This window comes from Zalophus californianus, chromosome 11, assembly GCF_009762305.2.
Source record: "Zalophus californianus isolate mZalCal1 chromosome 11, mZalCal1.pri.v2, whole genome shotgun sequence".
In the NCBI taxonomy this organism is placed as follows: Eukaryota; Metazoa; Chordata; class Mammalia; order Carnivora; family Otariidae; genus Zalophus; species Zalophus californianus.
In genome coordinates this window covers 63,891,023-63,912,660 of record NC_045605.1, presented here as the reverse complement: position 1 = coordinate 63,912,660, position 21,638 = coordinate 63,891,023, and the positions used below count along the sequence as shown (strand labels likewise).

The 21,638-nt window shown below is 55.8% G+C and overlaps 1 protein-coding gene across 3 annotated transcripts in view; it reads left to right on the top strand.

Annotated features, from left to right (window-relative positions):
• LMO1 (LIM domain only 1) overlaps positions 1-21,176 on the top strand; it is a 40,629-nt gene extending 19,453 nt beyond the window's left edge. For all 3 annotated transcript variants that reach the window (XM_027579028.1, XM_027579026.2, XM_027579027.1), the window contains 3 exons: positions 16,422-16,635; positions 19,180-19,305; positions 20,784-21,176. In XM_027579028.1, coding sequence (XP_027434829.1) covers positions 16,422-16,635; positions 19,180-19,305; positions 20,784-20,889 — 446 coding nt within the window. In that variant the 3' untranslated portion in view covers positions 20,890-21,176. The remainder of the gene's footprint in view (positions 1-16,421; positions 16,636-19,179; positions 19,306-20,783) is intronic.
• Positions 21,177-21,638: the final 462 nt, after the last annotated feature.

The following is a 21,638-nucleotide window of genomic DNA, read 5'->3' as shown; positions in this document are numbered from 1 at the left end:
TGAGCCGACTCTCAGGGGCTTCAATGGGTGGCCCCGCTCCTGCCTAGCTGCCCAGGGCCTTGGAACCCACCCGGCCCGCTCCATCCTGTCTCAGGGCCACAACCTCTTCTCTGCAGGCCCCACATCCCAGCAGCTATGCCTTCTCTTACGGGGGTAAGGCTTTGGATTCCCTCCCCCAAAAGGAGAGAAACCCCCAGAGCATCAGCCCAGATGCAGGGAGATTTGAAATCTCTCAAATTCGCTAAGAGCAACAGCGGCTGCAGGAGCGGGTGACAACTTCCTGCAGAGGTGGCTTTCTTTGGCCTTGGGAGAGAGGCAGTCGGCGTGGCTTTGGATCCCAGTCCTGCTCTGCCTTCCTCAGGTGGTGAGCTGTCAGGCAAAGTCTTGCTCTTCCACGCAGCACTGTGTGACCCTGGGCCACACCATGTGTCCTCCCTGAGCCTGTTTCCCCACAGGGAAACTAGGGCCCAGAGCGGCCTCCCTGCCCCTTGCACAGAACTCAGATGGGAGAATTTGTTAGCATGAGTTTGGCCCGTGGGACAGCACTGTGCCCACCCGAGGAGTAGTTAGAACGTGGTGGCTGCATAAAGGAAGGGTAGCTTCCACCCCTTAGGTCCCCTCAGCCCCAGGACCTGTAGGACTTCGGAGAAGTTTGGAGAAGCTGGGGGATCGTTTCCCTCAAGGGGCGGCTTCCTGAGACAAGCAGCCACGATGAAGCCATAAGACTCACGGAACCAGGCTCATGCCTAGAACCTGGGCTAATGTCCTCTCATCCCCCATGGCACAGACATCCTCTTCTAGTGACCAGAGCTGTCCTGTCGCTCCTTGGGGCTGGTCTCTGTGCTGAGATGAGGCTGAGGAGCCGAGCTTTCAACCACACTCCTCGTGGCGGGGCGTGCCTGTCACGGCGCGGGCCTGGCGCCCCCTGTTGGCCAGGGTGCTTCATCTTCTTGAGTCACCCCTCTCAGTTGAGCCGCAAAGGAAGCAGTCCTGAGCCTGGGCACTGTGTGCACGCTCTTCCTCCAGCGGTATTCGGTATTCCTTTCACCCAGAGGTGGCCTTGCCCAGTTCCTCCCTGGCCTCCATAGCCTGGATCCAAGCCTGCACACCCCTGTCCCAGGGGGGCTCCCAGGCCCTGGGAGAGGGCAGCACTCCTTAGCTGAGCGTGGGCTGGGAGCCTGGAGGGCCTCACTGTGATCTTATTCATTATGCACATAGCCTAACTCGTGGTACCCAATGTGGGACAAGCTCAAGGTCTGAGAGAGGCACCCTCCCCCATGGGCACGCACAATTTGTGGGTAGGGCATAGGCCTCCAAAGATGCAGAAATTGCAACAAAAGACAAAACATGAATGCAGTGGTGGAAGCAGACAGATCAGAGGAGAGTGGTGGATCCCTGGGAAGCAGGGCTGAAAAGTGGGTTCAGCCAGATTTCTGGATGGGGGGGCGAGGAAGGCAGGCAAGGGGACGCTCTGGGGAGCAGCCAATGGGAGATCGCGGGAGCAGGGCCTGACTTCCCTGTGAGGGCTGACTGCCTCTCAGGCACCCTCCCCTGACCCTAGGACTTGACTTCTTATCAGCTGGTTTCTCCCGTTCTCAAAGGGGTGTTTGTTTTGTTTTGCTTTCTAATGGCTTTATTGAGATGTTTTTAAATGTATAAAATTCAGTGGGTTTTTTTTTTTATGTTTTAAAGTGTATAATTCAGTGGTTTTTCTTGTATTCACAATTGTGCAACCATCCACTCTACCTAATTCAAGAACATTCCCGTCACCCTGAAAAGAAACTTCATACCCATTAGCAGTCACTCCCCATGCCCCCCCTCCCTGGCAACCACGGATGTATTTTCTGTCTCCGTGGATTTGCCTGTTCTGAACTTTTCATAGAAGTGAAATCATACAACATGTGGTATTTGTGGCTAACTTTTTTCCTAGCCTGACATTTTTCAAGGTTCATCCATGTTGTAGCATGAATCAGTACTTCCCTTTTATGACCAACTAATATTCCACTGTATGTACGTATCACATTTTATTTATTCACACATCCTTTTTAGCTATGGCGCGTAATGCTGATACGAACACTCATATACAAGATTTTATGTGGGCATATGTTTTTACTTTTTCTTGGGTATATACTTAGGAGTGGAATTGCCGGGTCATATGGGAACTCTGTGTGTAGGGATATTTGTTTTTCATTTCAAATAAGCAGTGCCAGAGTGTTTCAGAGAGAATCCTTGGCTGGCTGAGCTTCCTTGCCTAGCCCCTCCTTGGCTAAGATTCGGGGGAACCGTGGGTAAGTCCTTTCTCCTGCTGTCTTCAGTTTTCTGATCTGTGACATGGGTTCTCATGGATCCCTGCTCACCTTAAGGGCCTTTGTTAGTACTTGTTACTTCCATAGCATGTCAGGGATTGCAGAGCATTCTGCTGGTGCTAGCTACTTTGGTTCCTTAGCCCTGTGAGTTGGGTGTCATGTTCCCATTTTGCTGACGGGGAAGGCGAAGCTCAGAGAGGCTAAAGGACCTGACTGAGGTTACATTGTGGGCCAGTGGCAGAGCCTGACCTTGACCCTGGACTCATGAGAGTCCAGCTCCCTTGCCTGAACTCCTGCCTCACATGTGTCTCTGGGTGAGTCTGAGCTCTACACTCCAGAAAGGTCTGCCTGAGCCGCCACCACGTTTCATGGCCCCATGCCTGGGCGCTGGGTAATGAGGCCCAGACGTGGCCGGTGGGGGCTCCGAGGTAGAATGGTGCTATATGAATAAGGACTCAAAAGTCCACTTTATAGCTGTGTGTCTTTGGCTAAGTCGCTCCACCTCTATGAGCCTCAATTTCCCCAACCATAAAATTGGAACTGTAATTGCTACTCCTCGCACTGGGGAATGTGCTGAGATGCTGTGTATGAAGGGGCAAGTGTGCCGCCAGGAAAACAGAAGGTGTAACCTACACACTTAGCACAGGTGGAGAACTTGGAGAGGGTACAGAGTATTGCTGGACCATGGGGAAGTGGCTGGGCGGTTCAGGACTGATGCTAAGGAGGAGGCATCACCTGGGCTGGCCAGGAAGGTGAGAGGTGGGCGGTATTCCGGGCAGGCCCAGTGTTCCCCAGCCTGGGGCTGCCAGAAATCAGAAGGGGCTTCCAGGGGACTCAAGAAAGAGCTCCCGCCTCCATGAGAGTGTGTAGACAGGCCCTGCTGGTGCCCCCAATCCTCTCCCCCAGCCGGGCTCGTAGATGTCTGAGAGGGGGGCTTGCATGACTGCCTTACTTACCCCGAGTGGTAATAAAACACTTTAAATTTATTGTGACATTTGGATTTAATTAAAAAGTACACACTTAGGGAAGTAGAACATAATGGGGAGAGAGGCAGGGTGGCTTTTCCCCTCCTTTCTTCCCCAAACTAATTAGCGTTGTATTTTAAATTGTTTATGTGCCGCTAATCATCGTAATAAATCATTTATACTGAAAACGACACACTCGGCTGTGCCCGCCGCGCGGTTCCGCTCGCCGGGCTCTATCGCGAACAAATTGATCTGGAAGTGAATTTATTAACCACTGGGGAAGAAATCATTAGTGCTTTCTCTAAACATCCCCAGGTACACTTTATTGCTGCAGTTTATGCTGTAACTAAAAGGAGCATTACCCAGGCTCATGTTGTAATTTCCTTGCAGAGCTGGCAGCCCACTCCAAGCTGGGGGGCGGGAGGGGTGGGGAGCCCTGGCCTCCTCTCCCATATGTGGTCCGGCAACCCCAGCCCTTTCCCTGTGCAGGTCCTCATTCCAAAAGGGGCTCCGGGCTCCCGGGAGGTCTCTGTGGGCCCGGGGCTTCAGCCACCTCTTCTGTTGCCTCTCAGCTGAAGAGTAGTAGTTCACAGTCACTCGTGTTTATGTCTCAGGAGCGTGGCTTAAAGGAACAGTGGCCTAAGGTTCAGAGAACTGGGGAGCATGGTGGTGGGCCGATCGTACCCTTGGAGGAACAAATGTGGCTAAGCAGGGACCCAGGCAGGAGCAGGGGGACCACAGCTGAGCTGCCAAGAGCGTCCTCTGCCAGCCCGAGCCTCCAAGGTCTTCCTACTAAAGGCCCAGGGGCCCTTTTCCAGGGTTTGGCTGAGCAGTCTGTTCTGCTCAGCTGCCTGATGAGGCCTGCTGCCTGGTGTGTCCCTGTCCATCTCACCATGCCAGGCCCAGGACGATACTCAGCACTCCACACATGGTCTGTCCGCTGACAGCACCGATTGTCAGCTCCTTGGTGGCAGACACCATGCCTTGGATGATACGGCCTGCAGCGGCCACACCAGCTTGCCCGGCAGCCAGCTTGCCGTACCGACTCACACGCAGGATACTTTCTTTCCCTTTGCACTGAGGGCTGCAGACCACTCTGACTTCACAGGGCCTGCTCTTCAAGACACATACTCACAGCAAGCTTTCTCCCACCCGGTTTCTGGAAGGGAAATCCACTTCTGAACCAAGATCTCTCTGGGAGCCTGTGGCTGGTCTAAGACGCAAACCCTGCCTGTCCGACTCCCACGGTCTTCTTCTAAGTGGCTTCATCCACTGGTGCCCCATAAGCCTCCTCAACCAGGTTGGGAGGTCGACAGGGATCTGGCCCACACAGGCCTTGCCTTCAGCTTCTCTCAGCCAGGTCTACAAAGGCGGGTGGAGCAGCCCCCAGGGTCTCAACAGGAAGCCTCAGGCAGGCACCCCAGAGGTGCCTGTCCTTGTGACCTTGGGGGCGGAGCACTTGTCCTCCCTTCCCTCGGCCAGCCAGTGGCTAGCAGATAAGTTCTGGATGCTTCGAGAAGGAAGCAGAACCCAGCATCTGGTTAGGCTGAGCCTGCCTGGAGGGTCCCCTCCTTGTGTCTGGAGAACACATTTAAAAGTTTGAATTCAAATTGATTTTGAAGGGCCCTAATCTCTGATCCCCTGGCGCTCACGGTGTGTCTGCAGCTCCTGCCAGACTCTCGTTTTCTGGTTCAGCGCGTTGGTGCTCACGTCCCTGATGGCTGTGAAATTGAGACTCGTCTGAGAGTCCATGCCCTCCTCCTCCTCTGCGGAGATTGCAGGCCCCTTGGGAGCCCTGTTTTGTTAGATGGGTGATGTGGGCTTTGCGGGTGCCCAGGGAGCAGCTGAGTTGCTGTCTGGGGAACACAGCTTCCAGACGCTTTCCCGCTGATTCCCCACAGCTGTGCAGCTCCAAGCAGCATCCTGTCAAGGGGCCTGGGGGCTTGCTTCAGCAGCCCAGGACAGGATAGGGTTTGGCGGAGGCTGCAGATGAGAAAGGCTTGGGCCTGGGGTTCTTCTGTAGTAACCTTCGGGGTTTTTTTTCTTCCCACTGGCCCCCAGAGGCTCAGACTTGGCTGGGAGGGGGGAGTGGTCACACCCCTAAGCCAAAAGGACCCTCAGGTGGGGAGTAGGGGAGGCTAGGTCTGTGCCAGGGGAGGTGGGGTGTCCAGGCCACAGGCACAAAGGGAAAGACTGAGCTGCTGACGTTACACCGATGACTGAACTTCGTGGGCTCTACCTCCACCCCCTGAGGGTTGGGCTGGAGTATTTATGTGCAAAGGGACATTCAGAGGGGGACTTCATTCCTCACAGGTCTGCAGGGGTTGAAGAAGAGGATTGTTGTCCCTTGATCTAAGGGGTAGACGGTTTATATTTGCAAAAGAGCTGTCATTTCTCAGTTGGAGCCCTGGGCGGGGCCTCTCATAATTCCAGATTGAGGATGGCAGGACCTAGGCACTGCCACAGTTAGCTCTGCTTTGGTAGAGCCACAGAGTTATAGATGCCTAGCGGGGTGTGGCATGGGGCAGCAACAAGCCCGATTAAGGCTCCCATCTCCGGGGAGCCTGCCTATCTGCATCAGTCCCCTCTGGCCAGCAGACTTTTACCAATAATATCTGGATAGATTCTGCTCAGTCTCTTTATTCATTAACTGAACTGATAGTTAAAAAGGGCTCAGTGCTAGAGACACAGTGGATGAATAAGACAGGACTCCCAAAATAGGCCTTTGTGGCACTTTCATTCTCCTGAGAGAGACCGATCATTTGTTGTAAGTACAATCACACAAAAAAGTAAAACAATTACAAATTATGTTTAAAAACTCAGAAGGAAGTGACCAGGGAGTCATTTCAGTAAGGAAATAAGGTGATTGAGGAAAGCCTCTCTGAGGAGGTGACATTTAAGCTGAAGTCCGAGGATGAGAAGGAGCCAGCCACATGAAGAGGCAGAGAAGGGTATTCTGGGAAGAGAGGGGGGAGACAGCATGTGCAAAGGCCCTGAGGCAGGAGGGAGATCTGGAATGTGGCTGGCACACAGTATGGGAGGCGGAGGCAGGGGCCAGACCGCATGAGGATATCATAGGCTTGTTGAAGAGGGTGGATGTTATTCTCAGCCCACTGGAAGTTATGGAAGGGTTTCAAGCTGAGCAGTGACCTGACCTACTTTGTTTTGGAACAGTTCTGTAGCTGCTATGTGAAGAATGGATTGTAGCTAGTAGACATGAGAGGCTGGTAGGGAGCTATGCTGATAGTGTGGTGAAAGATGGTGGTGGCTCTGGAAATGGACGTGAGAGGCAGGCCGGGGAGTGGCAATCAGCAGGTGAGAGGGAGTGAGGATGATGGAAGATCCGAGGGTGACCCTGAGTCTCTGGCCTGAACATCTGGGCGGGTGACAGTGTTAGTGTGATGAAGGGGAGCCTGGGGTACGGGGACAGGAGCCGGGTTTTGGGGAGGAGAGGTAGAGTCCCGTTTTGGACCTATTGCTTTTGAGGTGTGTCTGGGACTTATAGAAACAACCAGAGAACTGGAAGAGAAGGCCTGCACTCATCCTGCAGGTAACTGTGCAGTTAGCTGAAGCTTCATTCCCCTGACAGACTCCAAAGAACACCTGCAGCTTCTAACGTTTCTAAGTCCCCCTCACTGAAGAAAGGCAGAAACGGCGTGTCTCTGGAGAGCAGGTTCCATTTGCACCTGCTCTAGCGCATCGTCCAGGCCCCTGCAAGGTCTAGACTAGGTCCCCTAAAGCCACCACCAGACAGCAGGCTGTGCTGGGTTTGGCTTCCCTCAACAGTGAGGGCCGGAGAGATGTGCGAGGAAACTCCTCAGCCCCTTCAACTCCGGACACTCGAGGGTCCCTGCAGGGTCAGGCTTTAGGACACATCATTCCAAAAGAGGTTTGAGCCCCCAAAACGTGCTGCAAAAATACACCTTCATAGGAAATGGCTCCTCTGGGGGGCGCTGGGGCCCAGAGGCCTGTCCTGTCCTGATGTAACACACAAGGGGCCTTTAGACCTTTCTTCTTTTGCAGGGACCAGATTGGGTCCAAACAGAAGTTCACTTTCCCCACTGCTTAGGAAAAAGATGATGCCATTCTGCGAGCAGGAAGGGGGTGGGGCCAGCTGCCTGGGTCCCAAGCCCCCGCTTGGCCACTCCAAGCCTGGCCCTTGGGCAGGTTGTGTGATTTCTCTGACCTCCAGGTCATCGGGAAGATGAGAGTTAGAGAATGTAAAGCGCTGGGCACAGAGTAGGCAATAAAGGCTACTGTCATGCATTTGGACATGACCATAGCAGCTGCAGATGTATGGGGACAGCATTGGATGGTGCTTCCGCCTGCCCTGCTGTGGCGGACCGTGGGAACTGGAAGGGACCTAACACTTCAGAGAAGGCAATTATTGCTGGACCTCCTTTCAGCTGCTTACCCTGAGCTGGGCCCCACTCTAGGTCCCCCTCCCTCCCCTCTTCCCTCATTCACACACCAGCCCCTGGCTGTTGATTGAGGGCCCCCCCAGCAACTGGGGTCTGAGTCTGGAGCCCCCAGCCCTCCCCTCACAGCTCGGCCCACCCCCCTGAGGACATGTGCCGTCTCAAGGCTTCTTTGTCCCTCTCCTGGCTGCGATGCAAACATCTTAGGTCTGGCTCTACACGGCCCTTCTGGTCCCCATCCCCTTTCTGGCCCCGCCTTGAAGCCCTTCCAAGGTCCCACAGCTATAGCTTCTGTGGGACCACCAGCTGAGCAGAAGTGGCCTGTGACCCACCAGACCATGTGGACCGTGCCCTGCCTGGGCCATCATTTCTCCTGTTCTTAACCCAGGCCCTGCTCGAGGCATGCCCCGGCCCTCACCCCAGATCATCTGGCATCGAGGCCACACACAGGGACCCAGACGCCGCCCCAGTGAGCCTTCCTCAACCCATCTGTGGCGAGAAGCCATGGGGCGTGGGCTGGATGAGAACCTGATCTCCAGAGTCCACCGGGGGGGCTTCAGTTCCTGCCCTGCGGCCTCCTAGCTATGTGACCTTGGGTAAGGGCTTGAACCTCCCTAGGCCTCTGCTTCCTCGTCTGTTGAATGGGGGTCATCATTAGGACGCCAGAGTGAATCTGAGGATTCCCTGAGATCACGGGTGTCGTGAGTGCTGAGTGAATGGTGGGTTTTATGAAGAGGCGTCCAAAGTCCTGGCCGAGGGGTGCCCATCTCAGTTCTTTATTTTTTTCTTGGAGGGGTAACGTGTATGCAGTAAAATGCACATGTCTCAAATGTTCAGTCCAATGAGCTTCTGCGTTTACGTGCACCCCTTTAAACGCCACCCAGATCAAGACTGGGACATTTCCAGTTCTTCACCGGGCTTCCTCACACCTCCTGCCAGGTGATAATACACACCACTATTCTGACATTTCTCAGCGCAGATCAGTTTTGCCTGTTTGGGTAATACGTATAAATAGAATTATACAGTATATACCTTTGTGTCTGGCTTCTTTCAACATTAGTCCATCTGATTCATCCATGTTGTAGGTGTATCTGTGATTCCGTCTTTTTCGGGGCTGTGTGTTATTCCATTGTGTGACTGCACGATAGTGTATTATCCATTTTACTGCTGATGGGCATTTGTGGTGTTTGCATTTGGGGCTGTTATGAAGAAAACTGCTCTGGACATCCTTGTACATCCCCTCAAGTGGGTATAAGCTGTCATTGCTGGTGGGGGTAAACCTAGGAAGAGAATACTTGGATCGTAAGACGTAGCTCATTTTTCTTAGCTGATTTTTTTTAAAGATTTATTTGTCAGAAAGAGAGAATGAGAGAGGATGAGAGAGAGCATACAAGCAGGGGGAGCAGCAGGCAGAGGGAGAGGGAGAAGCAGGCTCCCCGCTGAGCAAGGAGCCTGAAGCGGGATTCGATCCCAGGACCCTGAGCCAAAGGCAGATACTTAACCGATTGAGCCACTCAGGCGTCCCTTAGCTGATTTTTTTAAGTCACTATATCAAATAGTGTACTTCATGTCCATACATTGTACTTCATGTCCATTCATTTAATCCTCAGAATAACTCTTTAAAGTGGGCTGTCCTCATTTAGCAGGTAGGGAAATTGAGGCAGAGCTGGGAAGGGATGGAGCCAAAGTTCAAGCCAAGGCCGTCTGTCTGCAGGGCCCACAGTCTTTGTGTCTACACCGCCTGCCTCTTCTCCCAGACCCCCTTGAGGGGCAGTGCCAGAGCCAAAGGGGCCAGTCCTCCAGTGAGCTGGCCGCCACCCCCAGCATCCCTCCCCTGGCGCAGTGGGGAGTTGGAGGCCATGGGAGCCTGACTCTTCTCCCTCATCTCACGGAATGAGCACACCACCTGCGAAGGGGTGCGCCGAGGGGTGGTAATGAACGTGCTCTAGGGGGCTGTAGCCTCGCGTTTCAACAGTTGTTCTCGTTGGCTTTTGATTCCAAATGAGTAGGAAATGCTATTAGTTCAGGCCTCGCCTGCTGCATGGCAAGGCCCTGGGATAGGAGTGCAGTGAGACGAGAAATTGTGGAGATAAAACTGGTGTGAAATGGAGGCCTTCTCACAAGGCTGGATGTGTCCGTGCGAAATGAAGTTACTTCTGAGAAAACGAGATTTAAAGAGATTCTGCAGAATTAGATTACACTTTCAAATTTCCTTATTAAACAGGATTGATGCCATGGAGGGGCTGCTGGCTGGCTCTGTTTGGGACCCTACTCTGCCGTTCTAGCCCCAGGCGCGGGCCCACGTGGGCACAAGCACCTTGCAGGTTGGCCGCGACCCAGATTCCCAAAGACCACAGACCCCACCCCACCCCCAGCGGCTGGAGAGGGGATGAAATGTGTGGGGCTGCCTTTCTGGAGAAGCACCAGAGCTCCCATGGGTCATCTCGAGTAAAACCCAGGGGCTCTCGCTCTTCCATTTCCTTGGGAAGGTGGTGTTGAGAACAGGGGCACCAGGCCTCTTACTCGTGGGTTTTGCTCAAATCAGAGCTCGATTTTGACCTATGATCTACTTTCTGGAAATGTTGTTTTTTTGAAAGGCAGTAAAGGTGCATGTGACTGCTTGTGCATAGATGTGTGTAATGAGCACGCCCATCACGCGTGCGCTCGGATGCATGGATGTGTCTGAGCACTGTGCTGGGTTGTGGAATAAACAACACAGTCTGCCCTCTCGTGGACCCAGCCCTACGTGTGTGTGATTACATGTCCCCACACAAGTATCCGTGCGCTGCTGTGCACACTTGCAGACGAGTCCTGCGTCTGTGTTGCTCTCTGTTTTAACGCCTCCCTCCTGGGTCCGTGAGCACAGGAGGTTCCCGGCACACAGCCTGACTGCATAGCCGATCAAGCCAGTGCTTGGGCCCTGGAGACAGATGCCAGGATTCAAATCCCAGCTCTGTCCCGTACTAACGCTGTGACCCCTGACAGGTTGGAACCTTCCTTAGGTCTCAGTTTTCCCGTTGGTAAAATGGGAATAATAATGTATCTATCTCACAAGGCCACTGTGAGCCAAGCACTAAGAAGCTGAGCCCTGCTAGCGCAGTCAGCCTTATCTCCCGGCAAGTTGCCCTTAGCCCTGGGGGAGCCCAGCTTCTGCCCTGGGTGGCCGTGCTGTGGTGTGTCGAGACAGGCTTAGGAGCACTACTGAGACACAGAGATGACGAGAAATGCCAAGGTGACACCCGCCTGCAGCCCCCCAAGGAGCCTGCCCTGAGCTGCCACAGTGATCTCTTCCCACCTGCTTGCCTGTCAGCCAGGCGGGGCTGCTTCCTTCTATGCACGTCCGCCTTGACCACGGGACTGCCCTTTGGGTCACGCTGGACTCGAGCCGGTGCCTGTGTGACTTTAACCAGGGTAGCACATTCAAAATCTTGTGTATTTGCCTCCAAGTTCGTGATCGTCACTATTTGAGGGACCTGAGATGGGGTTGTGACTAAGGTCATCCCTTCCCCTGTGCCAGATGGGGTGACACTAATCAGAGCTAACTGTTGACTGCCGGGTCCAGTCAGTCCTGAGCACGTCACATAGATTTACTCCCTTATTCCTCATGGCAACTCTATGAGATGTGGACTGTTTTCATACTCATTTTACAATAAAGAAAACTGAAGCACAGAAGAATTAAAGTCACACCATCAAATGTGTCACAAACCCAAATTGAAGGATACTCCATAACTGGCCTGTATCCTTCAAAAATGCTAGTGTCTTGAAACACAAAGAGAGGCTTAGGAATTCTTCTAGATTTAAGTAGACTAAACTTGACAAGTGAATGCAGTGCATGATCCAGAATGTTATTTTGCCATAAAGGATATTATTGGGGGAATCGGTCAGATCTGAATGAAGTCTGTAGGTAATAGTGTTAGATCAATGATAATTTCCTGGTGTTGTTAATTGTACTGTGGCTAAGTGAGAGAATGTCCTTGCTTTTAGGAAATACACATCAGAGTATTTAGGAGTGTAAGCCTTCCTGTCTGAACCCAACTCGCAAATGAGTCAGGAACAAAATTATAGGTAGATGTATAGAGAAGGATAAAGCAAATATGGTAAAATGTTTCTATTTAGGAAATCTAGGCAAAAGGTGTGCAGGAATTCTTTCTATTTCGCAACTTCTCTGAAGGTTTGAAATTGTGTCAAGATAAAAAGTTACAGGAAAAAGGAAACAAGGGTCAGAACAGGGGGAGGGCATCCTGGGATGCATATTAATAATAGTCCGCAGTCCGCGTGTCAGTCCCTCCTGGAAGCCAGACTCGGCTGTGGCTTCATAAGCATGACCTTGTTCTGCCCTCGCCACCATCTGTGTGAAAAGAGACTTTGTTGGCTCCCATTTCACAGAAGCAAGTCAGAAAGATGAGGGATTTGCGCCAGGCCCTGCAGCTCCTTGGGACAGCGCTCAGGCTGGAAAGCAGGCTCTCGGAGTTCAAGCTCCGGGCCCTGCGCCTCAGCCCCACTGCTGACCCCGAGTTTGGGTGGAGAGTGGGATGGGTGGGACAAGGCATTTCTTCCTGGGGCCGTGGTGGAGGTCAGGCGCCGGGAGAGAAGCTGACCGGTCCACTTGCAGGATGGAGAGGGCTCTTATCCCAGGATTCTACGGGGACCAGATCCCGCAGTGCCAAGCAGGACAAAATGGCACTTGGGAGGGGGCCCCGGACCTCGGGTACCAGCTGGAGCAACCAGTGGTGGCCGCGTGGCGCAGGGCATAGCTGGGAGTGACCCGGGGCTGGGTGGGGTGGGCATTCTCGGGTGGAGGACTGGCTTTGGAGGAGCTTGTGGGAGGCAGCAGGAGTGCTCCCCAGCCGGGCTCAGCCTGCTGTCCAAGCTGGAGGGAGGCATCAGGGGGACTGGGAGCCAGGGCGGGGGCTTGGCACGACCGATATGGGGGGCAGTGTGGTCTGGGGTAGCTGGGCAGAGATTGCGGAGGACATGAGTCTGGCCGGGCAGACCCCTTGGTGGGGGGGGGTCCAAGTGAAGAGGAGGGCTTCTCTCCTGGCTGGAGGGTGGGTGCAGAAGAGCCGAATGACCTCTGGCAGTCCCTCCTGGTCGCTGGGACTGTCTGGCTCTTCCCCAGATTAAAGAGCTGAGGGTTTGAGTGTCTGGCAGCCAGATGAGTCAGACTGGGAGGCTGCTTCCTGCTCCTATCAGCTTGCCTGACATAGAGGCGGGCTAGGGGTTTGGCCTCTCTCCCCTCAGATGGCATCCCCCCCAACACATACCCTGAGATCGAGGGCGAACACACGGGCTATGTGAACCGGTTATTTTGCCGGGTCCTGTGTGTCTCTGAGCGTGTGCTTGCGCGTGCGGGCAGGCTCAAACATCATCCATTGTAAAATATCAGTGTTTTCATGGGTGAGTAGTAATTACTGGGTAATGCTTTAAAACCTTTCCTGAAGGAGTGCAAAGCTGTTTTTTTCCTAAAGTCAGGAGTACATTAAAAGGATTACCATGTAGATTTGATTTTTAGATAACACTAAAATGGATCCCAAATGGACTTCAGCAAAGGGATGCTATCTCCTTAATGGAAAGTGCATGGCCCAAGGCTCAGCTCCCAGAGCCAGGCAGGGGAGGGAGGGAGGGAAGAGGTGTCTGCAGGGCTGACTGGCGGGCTGGGTGGGGGCTGGGGAGGCAGGGCAGGGAGGGCGAGCCCTGACCCTCTGGGGAACATCTCACTCCCATTTGGGAAACAGGAGACCAGAGATGCCCCCTTTAAACCTCCTTGCCTTTCCAGGAGTGTTTTCAGGTCTCCTGAACCAGCCCGGTGAGAGAGCAAACACAGTGTGGGTGCCCGGTAAAGAGCAAGGGGTGAGTCAGACTTCTCCCAGGACCTCAGCCTTTCCAGGCAGAGAGAGCCCAAGGTCCCCGTATGCTCCGGGAGCTCCTTAGCCAGGCTAGCACTAGAGGTCTGTGCCTCGGTGGACATCAGACACTGTTTGGCAGAAGCCTTGTGGCTTCTTAAGAGTTCTCCAGGGCCCAGGAAGCAGAGTTCCCAGGCCTTGCGGAGCCCGGCGGTGTGCCAGAGCCAGCCCAGGCACAGGCAGGACGCAGGGGACCTGGGCTAGCTTGTGGCTTCGCTCCTCACGGCCTCCCTGGGTCCTGTAGGTTCCAGGCCGGGCCAGCTAGGGCTACAGACCACAACTCTGCGGGCTCTGCGTCCGGGCGTGCTGGGGCCTGAGCTCAGAAGGCCAGCCTGGCCAGGAGCCATGCCAGACGGAAGACGGAGCGGGACAGACACTTCTGGTGCTGGGGTCCCTCCTCATTTCGGTGTATAACTTAGTGGATCCGGTGTATCCCCTGCGTGTGGACATTCTAGTTACTCACACACCTCCTGCTAGTGATAGCACAAGGCTAGAGCCCTGGGCGGGGCGGGGGGGAGTCGGGCCTGCTGCCTGTTCAGGTACCAAGGGGAAAACCAGCCTTGGCGGGGCTCTCCTAGAGGCCAGGCCTGAGATTTTCCAAGTTGGTGCGTGTGCTTATAGCTATGCAGGCTGGGTGCTCCCTCCACGGGACCCAGGGACAGTAGTTCCCCCCCACGCCCGGGACCCACAGACCTCCCCACATCCAGCTCTCCTGACCCTTCCCCTGTTTGCTCACAGCCGGTTCCTCCCTGTACGCCTGGCCTTGGAAGGAACCCTTCAGAGCCCCCTTAGCTCTCAGGGATGCCCGCTCCCCAGCTGGCTTCCATGGCCTCCTCAACTCTGTGACCAGACTGGGCCCTGCCGGAGGAGACACAGGCAGGCCTGAGGACATAGTCATCCTCAGCCCCCTCACTCTCTCAGATCAATTAACCTTTAGAGCTGCATTAAGGAAATTTGGCGGCAAGCGTCCCAGCTAACAGGCCCCAGCGGGGTCTGGAGCAAGGAGGTAGGAGTGAGTCCCCTGCTGGCCAGTGCTGCCTCCCCTCTGCTGTCACCTGTCCTGCTCCCGGGCCCTAGAGGGCCCCTTCCCCAAGAGAGGTCTGAAGAGGCAGCAAGGCACAGGAGTGGGGAGGGCCCCCTGAGCCAGCTGGATGATGAGTGGCTTGCACTAGACCTGACCTTCAGACCTTCTGTGCCTCAGTTTCCCCATCATTCCTTGGCGCATTTGCCCGGAAGAGCTCTCAGGGCCCTTCTGACCTGATATCTGTGGATTCTAAGACTGAGGCCCTTTGGAGGCTGACTCTCTTCGGACATCTGAGGAAGGGTCAGACACCAGGAGGGAAAGGGAAGGAAGCAGCTCAAACTCTGGGCGGAGGGCAGTGAGCAGAGGCAGGGATAGGGGGGGTACCAGGGAGTGGGAGCTGAACCCAGAGCCCTAGAGAGTGCTGGGGTCCCTTAGAGAGGAGGGGGCCAGGAGGAGGGCAGACTTCACGGGCTTGGTGGAGAGCCAGGGAGGCAGGAAGGGGTGGGCTGTTCCCTCCAGAGAGGACTCCTCCATGCTCCCGAGCCTTGGTCAGGGAAGGCGCACACCCCCACCCCCACTGCCTTCACGAGCGGTTCTCAGGCAACTCCTACAGGTACCCCCACCTGCCCCCATCCTGGGTCTGGACTCTGAGGCTCCCTGCATTTCCCTCCAAGCAGTCTTCACCACATTCAAGCCTCAGGGCTCCACATCGGATGTGCAGACTCAGGATGACCTCTGTCCCCACCTCCTCCACAACTGTTGCTCCCTGCGATCACTCCTTGTGGCCCCAAGGGCAGGGGCTAGGAGCCTGAGCCTCTGTGCACATGCCCGCACGTGACTGCACGCTCTGCCTGTGTGCATGGGGTGTGCATGAGTGCACACACTTGCCTGCTGGGAGGTCAGCTTCTCCTTCCAGTAAACTCCATGCTGAAATTCTTACCCTTTGTATTTTTTCTTATATGTCAAGAAGCATGCATGGGCCCTGGGAGGGGGCCCAGGGCTCAGAGACCCGTGTCCTGGTGGGAGGAGCAAGGATTCAGAGACTCAGAACCTCCCCACCCTCAGGCCAGGGCAGGTAGGAAGTTTGAATCAAGCTAGAAGCATTCCTGGGGAGAGTCCCCGGGAGGCCAGGCTCCGCTGCCTTCCTGCACACTCCGCCAGGAGACCCAGAGCTCCCGCCCCCCCACTGGGAGTGTCAGGGGGCGCCCCACTTGCTTCCTGATCCCGCCACAGTTCTACATGAGTAAACCAAGAGGCTGTAGCCTGACTTTTGAGGGTAAAATGGTCCATGGCACAAACTATGTCAGGAAGTCTTGAGGTAGCAAAAAGATCTGGGCGTTCTAGTGGACCCAAGCCCGTTGTGAGATTCGGTTCTTGGGGCCACTGGGAGAGCCAGATGGTGGCAGCCTGTGGAGAGTTTCAGGCCTCCTGTCGAGCAGGCCCCACAGGAGGCAGTGGTGGGTGGGGAGAAACAGCTCAGGGGGGACTGTGGGCCTGGGGGCTACACGCGTGCTGTGCAGCCAAGCAGATGCGAGATTCGAGATGCAGGGCTCCGCAGTCTGCCTACGGCTTCTGGAAGGACCTTCGCAGGCCAGGGGAACAGCCTGTGCCCTGCAGCTCAAAGGACAGGACCTGGGGCCAGGTGGGGAGCTTGCTGGGGAGCAAGTGAGGACTCTGGGAACCCCCACCCTGGAGAGGGCGACAGGGAGAAGCAGCGGGCTCCCATTCCTCGAGGGATGGGCCCTGAGGCCCGGAGCCACAGAGTCCCTCCCATGTCCATCTGTCTGCCGTCTGTCCATCCACAGGCGTGCCGATGCTCTCCGTCCAGCCCAAAGGCAAGCAGAAGGGCTGTGCGGGCTGCAACCGCAAGATCAAGGACCGCTACCTGCTGAAGGCGCTGGACAAGTACTGGCATGAGGACTGCCTCAAGTGCGCCTGCTGTGACTGCCGCCTGGGGGAGGTGGGCTCCACCCTCTACACCAAGGCCAACCTCATCCTATGCCGACGCGACTACCTGAGGTGCGCCTCCCGCCGGCCCCAGCCCCCCCCCCCCGCCCACCCTCCCCGGGCCTGGCACGGCTCTGCCCCTGCCTCTAGACCCAGGCCCTGAGTGCTCATCACCGACCATCCTGGCTCGGCCCTGCTCCCCCAGACGTCCACAGAGCCCTGAAGACAGAGCCCTACCATGCTCAGCGCCCAGCACAGGGCCTGAGCCAGCCTTTGCGACCATGGGGCACCTGAGATAAGTTTCCCAAGGGCACCAGCACCTGTCTTTGCCAGGTGCTTCTGACCCACCCTGTCCCTGGAATCTGGGAGGGGACACCTCAGAGGCCTTCCAGGAGCAGGTGGGGAAGCCCTGACTTCCCCGGGCCCCTCCTGCCTGGTGAAGTCTCCTTGCCTCCTCTTCCCCATGCCCAGCGGGCCCTGGCATTAGACACCTGGGCGCCTGGGCGTCTGGCAGGTAGCCAGACCCTGGGAGAAGGACCACTGATGTCGGAGCTTAAAGACCTGGGTTTGAACTAGCTCTGAAACCTCTGGCTTCTGACCTTCTCTAAGCCCCAGTTTGTCCCTCTGTGAATAGTATGAAGACTAACGCTTCCCCAGCTCGCATTCCTTGGAGTTCTAACCCACCCTTCCCCACAACCTGGATCCTGTTCCCTGGGGCTGCCTCCCCCAATTAACCCTCCCTTAGGCCATTTGTGACATCAGCAAGGCTGGAAGGAGGCCACAGAGTGGGGGCCTTGGCTGAGACCCAGCATCTACATTTGGCTGGGTGGTGGTGGCCACATCTTGCGAGGAAGGAAGGCCCGTCGCATTAATTAATAGGTCGGGCAAGGACTTCGTGGGGCCCTCCCTCTGCTCAGGTCTGGGCTGTGGTAGGGGGCAGGGTTCTCAGCAGAGGCTCCCCTACTTTGGGGAAGAGCCTAAGGCTTACCTGCCTGCACCTTCTCTTTCAACTTCTGCCTTCAGCCAGAAGCTTTTAAAGTGTCGCAGTAATTCAGGATCTGTGACAGTGCTCCTCGCTGGACTGGAAGAAAGGGCTGAGGCCAGGAGGAGGGGCTAAGGAAGAATATTTCTGGGGACTCGCCCCTCGATGACCTGGAAAGGGCCTCCAAATGGGAAGGTCTCAGACATCCCCTGGGGGCTGAACCTCCCGGGTTGAGGAGAGTTGGCACACTGACCGATGAGTCCCCAGGACCTGGACAGGGTCGGGGGCGGGGGGGCAGCGCAGCATGGGCTCGTCTGCAGAGTCAAAGCACCCGCAAGCATTCTGAGCCCTGCCAGCTACTGAAGGTTGAAGATATTTTTTCTGGGCTCTGGCAGAGGCCAAGGAATGACTCTGGGGCCAGGTGGGTCAGTGGGCTGGGCTGGGGGTGGGGCTTCTTTGGGCTGCTCCGTCCCAGAGTGGGGCTGTCCGAAGCCTGCCCCATCTGCAGCCATGGGGGCGTTGGGCTGGGGGCAGTGAGGCCCCCCTTGGCAGGCAGATGTTGTGGCCCAGTCTTTGTCTGCCTTAATCTGAGGCACCAGGCAGCTCAGGCTGATGAATAATGGAGCCAAGCTCATCTGCAGATGCCTGAGTTTGAGCTGGACAAATCAGGGATTAGAGGGTCTCTCGCCGGCCTCTCAGCCCCCCTTGCCTCACTTGGGGCTTGCTCAGCCGGAGCCTGGCCGGCTCCGACCATTGAACACCGGCCCGCGATTGGCCTGCTTGGGGAGAAAGTGAGTGCCCCATCCCTGGAGCTCCGCAACCAGCAGCTAGGAGGGAACGGCTGCGTGGAAGAGGCCTTGTGCCAGATGGCCTTGGAACTTTCTTTGGGCATCAGTCCTATATTTTAGAAGCATTTGAACAGGATCACCTAGTCCAGCACCCCCTTTTGAAAAAGGATACACTGAGATCCAGGAAAAGGAAAAAGGGATCCAGGCAAGTCACCCAGTGAGTTGGTTGCAGAAAAAAGACCACCCCATAGGGTTGTTGTCAGGATTAAATGAGTTGATTTTAGTACAGCCCTCCGAACAATGCCTGGCACGTGGCAAACCCACTCGGTTGAGGCATTCACTAAATGGTCTGTGACTGAGAGTTAACTGAGGTTTCCACAACAAGCCTGCGAAGGATGCGCTTCAGTCTCCGTTTTACAAAATAAATGAGGCTCAGAGAGACCCATGAGCAGCCTGAGGGCAGGCGAACTGCCCCCAAGTTCATGCCTGTGTGACCCTGGAGTCTTCGCTCATGGCCCAGCCCCGTGTTCTTCCAGTGGCCCTGGGTCTCAGTAGCCTGATCCCAGTGGGAGCCTGCGAGGGGGGCCTTGACAGCCCAGCCCAGGGATGGGCAGTGTCATCCAGCCCTGAGCCCCTACGCTCCCCTCCCTGGGTGGCTGGGCCGATTTCTCTGAAGCCCAATCTCTTCGAGGAATCTAGAAGCTGCCCTCTGTGCTCCTTCTCCTTTGCCTAGGCCCACCTGCTAAGCCCACAGGAGTAGGGACCCACGGGGCCCTGGGTAGAGGCAGCTGCTCCGCCCCCCAGACCCCGCAGGCCCCTGAGCCCCCTGCACCCTTCCCGTGGCAGGCTTTTTGGCACCACAGGCAACTGCGCTGCCTGCAGCAAGCTGATCCCAGCCTTCGAGATGGTGATGCGGGCCCGGGACAACGTATATCACCTCGACTGCTTCGCTTGCCAGCTCTGCAACCAGAGGTGAGTGCTGCACCTGTCACAGACCCCAGCTGACGCATGCTGGAGCACCGGGCTGTGGGGGTGTCCGTGCAAATGTCCACGGGCTCGTAGGTCATGTTGTCTTGAGCATGCATGTGCGTTTGCGTGTTTCGTGTGGCCGGATGTGTGCCCTCCAGCACTGTTGTGTGCGTGTCTGTAGGGCCCAGGTCTGCGCGAGTGTGATGGCTCACATGTGTATGAGCTTACTGTGTATGTACATTGTGTCACACACGTGTGTGGATTTTTAAATGTGCACGTACAAGGCAGGTATGGGTGTGCTGTGTGTGCATGTGTGTGCATGATGGATGAGTATGAACGCAAACACACTTAAACATGCATGTACAAGGGGTCTGTGTGCACGCCCTGTGCCCTTGGGTGTCTGCCATATGTCTGTGCATGCATGTACATTTTAGTGAGAAGGTGTTCCTGTGCCTGGAAGACCATTCCCTTATGGTAGCAGCTACTCACTCCTGTGATTCTGGTTCCAGCCCAGCCACTTTCTGATCCCTGCAGTGTCCCAGCCCCGTGGGAGGCCCCAGGGACTGAAGGAGCCAGAACCCCTCAGCCCTGTCTGGGGACCTAGCACTGGAAGACAAGCCCTTTTCTCAGGAGCCCCCATGTCAGGAAGGAGCTCATGCAAGTGTTCCCAGAGGATGAGGTCCTGAGGGACCTGTAGGGAACACGGAGGGGGATCGCTGGGGGCTTGGACAGACCCGCCGCTCAGAGGGCTCGGTGAAGTTGCAGTGCCACCTGGTGGTTGGATTGGGATTTGCTGGGACTGGGCCCATGACCCTGGGGTCTGGCTGAAGCCCTAGCCACCCTGGGGACATCTTTGGGGAAAGGGCCGAATCCTCCAATACTTTAGAAGGACTAGGGGTGGGGGGTGGGGGTAGCAAAGCAAGGCCTTTTCTGGGTGGGAGGGAAGATAGTGGGACAGGGTCATCTCCTCCTGGAAGGATGCTCCAGGAAACCTACAGATTCTGTTCAAAGGAAGGGTTGCATGGAGTCATCATCCCCTTAAGTTGGGGAAAGGAACAGAAGGATGGAAAAATCACCCATTTTCCCCTCCCTCCTTCCCCATTTCTACCTCTCTCGGTCTTTTTCTGTTTCTTTGTCCTTCTCTCTCTTTCTCCCTCTCTCGGACTGGGGTAGGTTATTCCTACACCTTCCCACCAACCCCACCCCTCCAGGGAAGACCTGACTGTGGGCCAGACTTGTCCGTCTGTCTGTCCTCCATCCCAGACTACAGGGCCTGGCTGAGGACTGGGCTGACCCAGGGTGATTGACCAGGTTTGCTATGAGACCTTTGGGGATCCCTTCTGGAAAGTTGAAGGAACAAACTCTCCAGGACCTCAGTTCTCACATGTCCACCTCCTGGGCTGGGCTGGGGCCTGTCTGCAAAGCCCCCACCATCCACTGGGACCCCTCCATGGCCTCTCTCTCCTGCTTGGATTTTCCAGATTTTGTGTGGGAGACAAATTCTTCCTGAAGAACAACATGATCTTGTGTCAGATGGACTATGAGGAGGGACAGCTCAATGGCACCTTTGAATCCCAGGTTCAGTAATGCCCGGCGCCTGGCCTCCAGGCCCATCTGTCCGTCTGCCTGTCTGCCTGTCTGCCCATCTGCCCACCCGCCTGGCCGGCCAGCCACTCTCCTGCCGATTAGAACTCCTCCGTCCTCGATGGGAGGGACGGCCCTTCCTCTGCCGCCCGTCTGTGTGTGACCCCTCCTGGGGCCAGGCTGGGCCTGTACAGTCTGTCTTCTGTATATAAATGGGAACATTTATTTTATGAGAAATGTAATGCGATTTTATTACTGGCGTGGATTAAACTTATGAATGTTTCCGGGGAGGTTACTGTGCGTTGATCACCTGACTGACACAGACCTGGGGTCCCTCCCCTCTGCTTGGGAGTGAAGCAGGGCCCTCCCCTGGGCCCCTCCGAAGCCTGGCATGGAGCAGGGTGTGGGACTGCAGTGTGTGCTCTTGCTGAGCAGGGCAGGGGAGCTCCAGGCGGGCTTCAGGGGTAGAAGCTGGAGGAGGACAAGCCCGCGCATCCCATAGCCAGACACGAGACCGGGGGGGGGGGGGGGTGTCCTCCCCTGGCACCCAAGATAAAGAGAGGTAAGATGAAACCCTCCCTTCCCTGGGTTCCTGTGTGCCTCCCTCCACTGAGGCCGCCGGCCAGGAACTCAGCCCTGACCTCCTCCCACAGTAAGACCCCGAATCCTGAGCCTTCTACCATGGGAACACCCTTCTCAAAACCCTCTTCCCTTTCAGGGTGATGGACAGCGTTCGCTGTCTCCTCCCTGCA